Raw genomic sequence first — 4043 nt, forward strand, 5'->3', positions numbered from 1 at the left:
GGACGATCGGTGCATTAAAAAGCTCCTGTTTGTGCTGAATGACCACAAACATCCTTCAGACGTCTCAGGATGTTGCAGTGCAATGTCCTGACAGGTCTGCATAGACAGCCACGCTGCACTCTTGTTTTTTTTCTCTTTTTTTTTGTTTGTTTGTTTGTGGGGGGGTTTTGTGTGTGAGGGTTTTTTGTTGTTGTTTTTTTTTAACATCCAAACAAAAATAAAACAACTGGTCATGCTCCAGATCTGATGCACCGTCTTCAGGCTTGAATACTGCAGACTACAGATGCATCTGGAGAGAGCTGTTTGGGTTAGTTTGAAAAACCATTTGTTTCCTGTATGGGCAAGTTGGAGGTCCATGGGGTGGGATTATACTTAACTTTATTGACACACAGAGTTTTTTGTTTGTTTTAAGATTCAGTTTGGCAACATTGTTCATGGCATATCATAGTTTGACTCTTTCACCACTGAACCAGCTTTCATCTGACTCTCCACTCAGTTATCAACGTTTGTTTTCCTGCAGGAATCCCGTAGGATAACGCAGTTCCATTATATGAACTGGCCGGATCATGACGTCCCCTCATCATTTGATTCCATTCTGGATATGATCGGGCTGATGAGAGAATACCAAGAGAACAATGATGTCCCCATATGTGTACACTGCAGGTAGCTATGCGTGCACCTACTCTGAGCTGAAATTGAGTTTGTGTTTTTTGTTGTTTTGGTTAAATTCAGCTAATATGTACCAACTTTGTTGAAATTTGTAAAAAAAAAAAAAAAAAAAAATGGATTAATGTAAAATGCTTAATTGCTTTAAACAAAGCAGGTTGTACCCAATTTACTGAAGCTGGAGACTTGACAGAAAGTTCTAGGCTACAAATGTAAATATTATCAGTACAGTACAGTAAGAAGCTTAAATGGTAAAGTTATCAACTTGAGTGTAAACAAAAGCAGAATAATTACAAGCCCACAGTTTCTAGTTTTCTGCTGCGCACATGCATGGGTACACACACAAACAACGCACACACTCGTCTCCATGTGTGTGTAATCAGCTATAATGAGCAGCCTGAGGACATTTCCTGGTTCCTCTGTTACACAGCAGGACTTAAAGCTGCATCTCTGCATCTGTTAAGATGCTTTGTGTGGGTTGATGTGCGCTGTTTGCGTGGAGAAACGGTATTCTTTATAGTAGCTGAATGCTTGCTGACAGCGTGAGATCACCTTTTATGATTTTTGTGTGTGTGTGTGTGTGTGTGCTTCTGTGAGGCTCCTGTCTCCTTCCTGTCTGGATGAGGTGTTATTACATACATGCAAACAACATACAAAAAGACCAGATGCTTCTCAGTGATAGAAATCTAGTTATCTAGTGCACTGATACAACAAAAGCTTATGTGTGTATATGTGTGTTTCCACTAATCACAGTGCAGGGTGTGGGAGGACAGGAGCTATCTGTGCTATTGACTACACATGGAACCTCCTCAAAGCCGGGGTATGTCAACACACACTTACCTGTGCAAATGTACACATTAGATCGATTTTAACATTTCTTTTAATTCTCTTTGTAAAGAAAATTCCAGAAGATTTTAATGTGTTCCGGTTGATCCAAGAGATGAGGACACAGCGACACTCGGCTGTTCAAACCAAGGTTTGTTGTCTTAGCTTTCATTACACATGTAAATTAATGAAACGGATGTTTATACAGAGCGATAATTTATTTACTAGTTCCATACTAGCACAGAAATGCTAATCAGTCCTCAGAAGCTTTACTGCTGCCACGCACAAACTACGGCTCTGAGGTCATGAACTCTAGACGTCGTCATATATAACACCCTTTTTATATATAGGTTTTTCTGTATTAGATGTGTTCTCGTTACTGGAAATTATGAAGAAGTATTAGAGCCACTTTAAGAAAAACATTAGATTTACATTTTGAGAATAAAGTCAAAATATGGAGCTTACAGGTGTTGTTTCAAGACAAACTGCCACGGCTGCTATACCCTCTACAGAATGCCTTGTGTCGATGAGTTAGTGAGATCGTACTTGGTTTCATTTAAAAGGAAGTCATTTCTCTTTTAGCACATAAACACAGTGGTGTGATAAGTACAAGAACACTGAAGAAAAAAAAAAGCAAACACAAACTTGGAGGAGTTGGCCAGATTTGTCCAAAATGAAATGGGCAGGTGCAAGGATACTAGTGGAATCACAAGAGGCGATAGGACAGCTGATCAGTTAGTTTCACTGACTCATCTACACAAGGTGTTTCATAGAGTGTATATGAGCTGTGGCATTGGCAACTGTAATCTCCACATTTTGACTTTTTTCTCAAAATGCACACAATTTTTAACATTTTTTCTTAATGTGGCCCTAATACACGGTCGTGGGAAATAATCTGTTCGGTTTAGACGAGAAGTGGCACTTAGGTAGAGTGCCGCAGGCAGGAGGTAATTAAAATCAGCACGAACACTCCCTCACTGGGAATTCTTTGGACAGTCTTCTGTTCCTTTGTCACATGGGTTCAATCAGACAGACACCACACAGTTTGTTCTGTGTCTGCAGGATAAAGTTTATTTAATGTCGATGTGAACCTTGATCGGCTGGCTGTAATGTATGTGTGGTAATGGTTGCCAAGTAGATTTTCATTTCCTTCATTGTAATTTTTTTTTAAAAAGGCACGTTATCATATAACTGAAGTGTTAAACTGTATTTCTGCAAGACTTGGAAAAGATATCTTGTTAACCTTCTGTTCTTTTAAGGTTATAATGTTCAAATGCACAGCTGTAATAATAAAGCTTATTTCCTGCTAAGGGTCACCCCCTTCATTCTCATCTCGTTTTGCTACATACCTGGTTGAAAAGGGTCTTTCATTGTCACGCATTCCCATCGCTGCGTGTAACTGGTTGAGGTTGTTTTGCCACAATTTTTTAACATGGGTGTGTTTTCATGTTTACTTTCTGTAGTTGATGTGTGATTTTCACCTGGAAGCATTTTGCACTTTACATAGAGTCAAATTTGTACCTTTAGTCCGAGCTGTTTCTTTTTCTCTCCCAGGAGTGAAAATGAGCTCCGTTAATTGAATTACAGAATTGATTTCCCAAACGCTGACACAGGTTTGAGTTCAAAGTCTCAGACCGCCATCCTGTAGGAAGCTTGTAACTGTAATGAAATCTGTTTTGATAGAGTGGAAAGTATATTTGATTTGATATTGATTTGCTGAAACTTGTTTTTTCCCCCTCCTCTACTTCTCTCTTTCCTCTCACACCTCGTGCATTTAACCCTTATCTCTGGCTTCATGCACCACTTTTTTTTCTCTCCCTCCTGCCTCATCATGTGTCTGTTTTCTTTCTATCTATAGGAGCAGTATGAGCTGGTTCATAGAGCCATCGCTCAACTGTTCGAGAAACAGCTACAGCAGCTGGAGAGTCCCACCAGCACACAGATCCATGATGGCATGGTATGACACACACACACACACACACACACACACACACACACACACACACACACACACACTGCATGCTTTGTAGTGTTAAAGGAAGACAGGATGTCGCTGAGTAACTTACTGGGAGTGGAGGGGAAAAAATACAGATAATTAGTCACAGGGGAGAAGATGGTGTGGAGAGGTCTAAAGAAAACTTTTGTTTACAGGCAGAAAAAGAAGAGTCATTGTGATTGTGCTTAAAAAGAGAGATATCTCTGTACAGAGTACTCTGAGGACTGAAGACAATTTCAGCTATTTAAAAAGAACTGGAAGCACTTTGCTCTGTCACTTACCACTGACCTCATTTTAAATTGCTTTACATTATCCTCTATTGCCCCCAAATACACAGGCACTCTGTACAAAGTGTCCTGAATTGTCTCTGATCCTCCTCCCATGGCCAAAAAGATTTTTCTCGTATGATCAAAGTTTGTTGCAAATCACACTGTACAACGTAGGTCTAATAAACTGAAACTAAAGCTTGATGTATGTAGACTGTATGAGAATTTCTTCTTCTGTGTTTCATCCTCAAGTTTAAATAAGGCTGCTACAACTCGGAATGGATTTATTT

General features: G+C 39.6%; 1 protein-coding gene across 7 annotated transcripts in view; it reads left to right on the plus strand.

Moving 5' to 3' along the window:
- The window catches only part of LOC100691627 (protein tyrosine phosphatase non-receptor type 12), a 54636-nt gene that overhangs the window by 30297 nt on the left and 20296 nt on the right, over positions 1 to 4043 (plus strand). For all 7 annotated transcript variants that reach the window (XM_005451691.4, XM_019346751.2, XM_005451692.4 and 4 more), the window contains 4 exons: positions 521 to 663; positions 1420 to 1486; positions 1565 to 1642; positions 3350 to 3448. In XM_005451691.4, the coding sequence (XP_005451748.1) occupies positions 521 to 663; positions 1420 to 1486; positions 1565 to 1642; positions 3350 to 3448 (387 nt within the window). The remainder of the gene's footprint in view (positions 1 to 520; positions 664 to 1419; positions 1487 to 1564; positions 1643 to 3349; positions 3449 to 4043) is intronic.

This window comes from Oreochromis niloticus, linkage group LG17, assembly GCF_001858045.2.
Source record: "Oreochromis niloticus isolate F11D_XX linkage group LG17, O_niloticus_UMD_NMBU, whole genome shotgun sequence".
NCBI lineage: Eukaryota > Metazoa > Chordata > Actinopteri > Cichliformes > Cichlidae > Oreochromis > Oreochromis niloticus.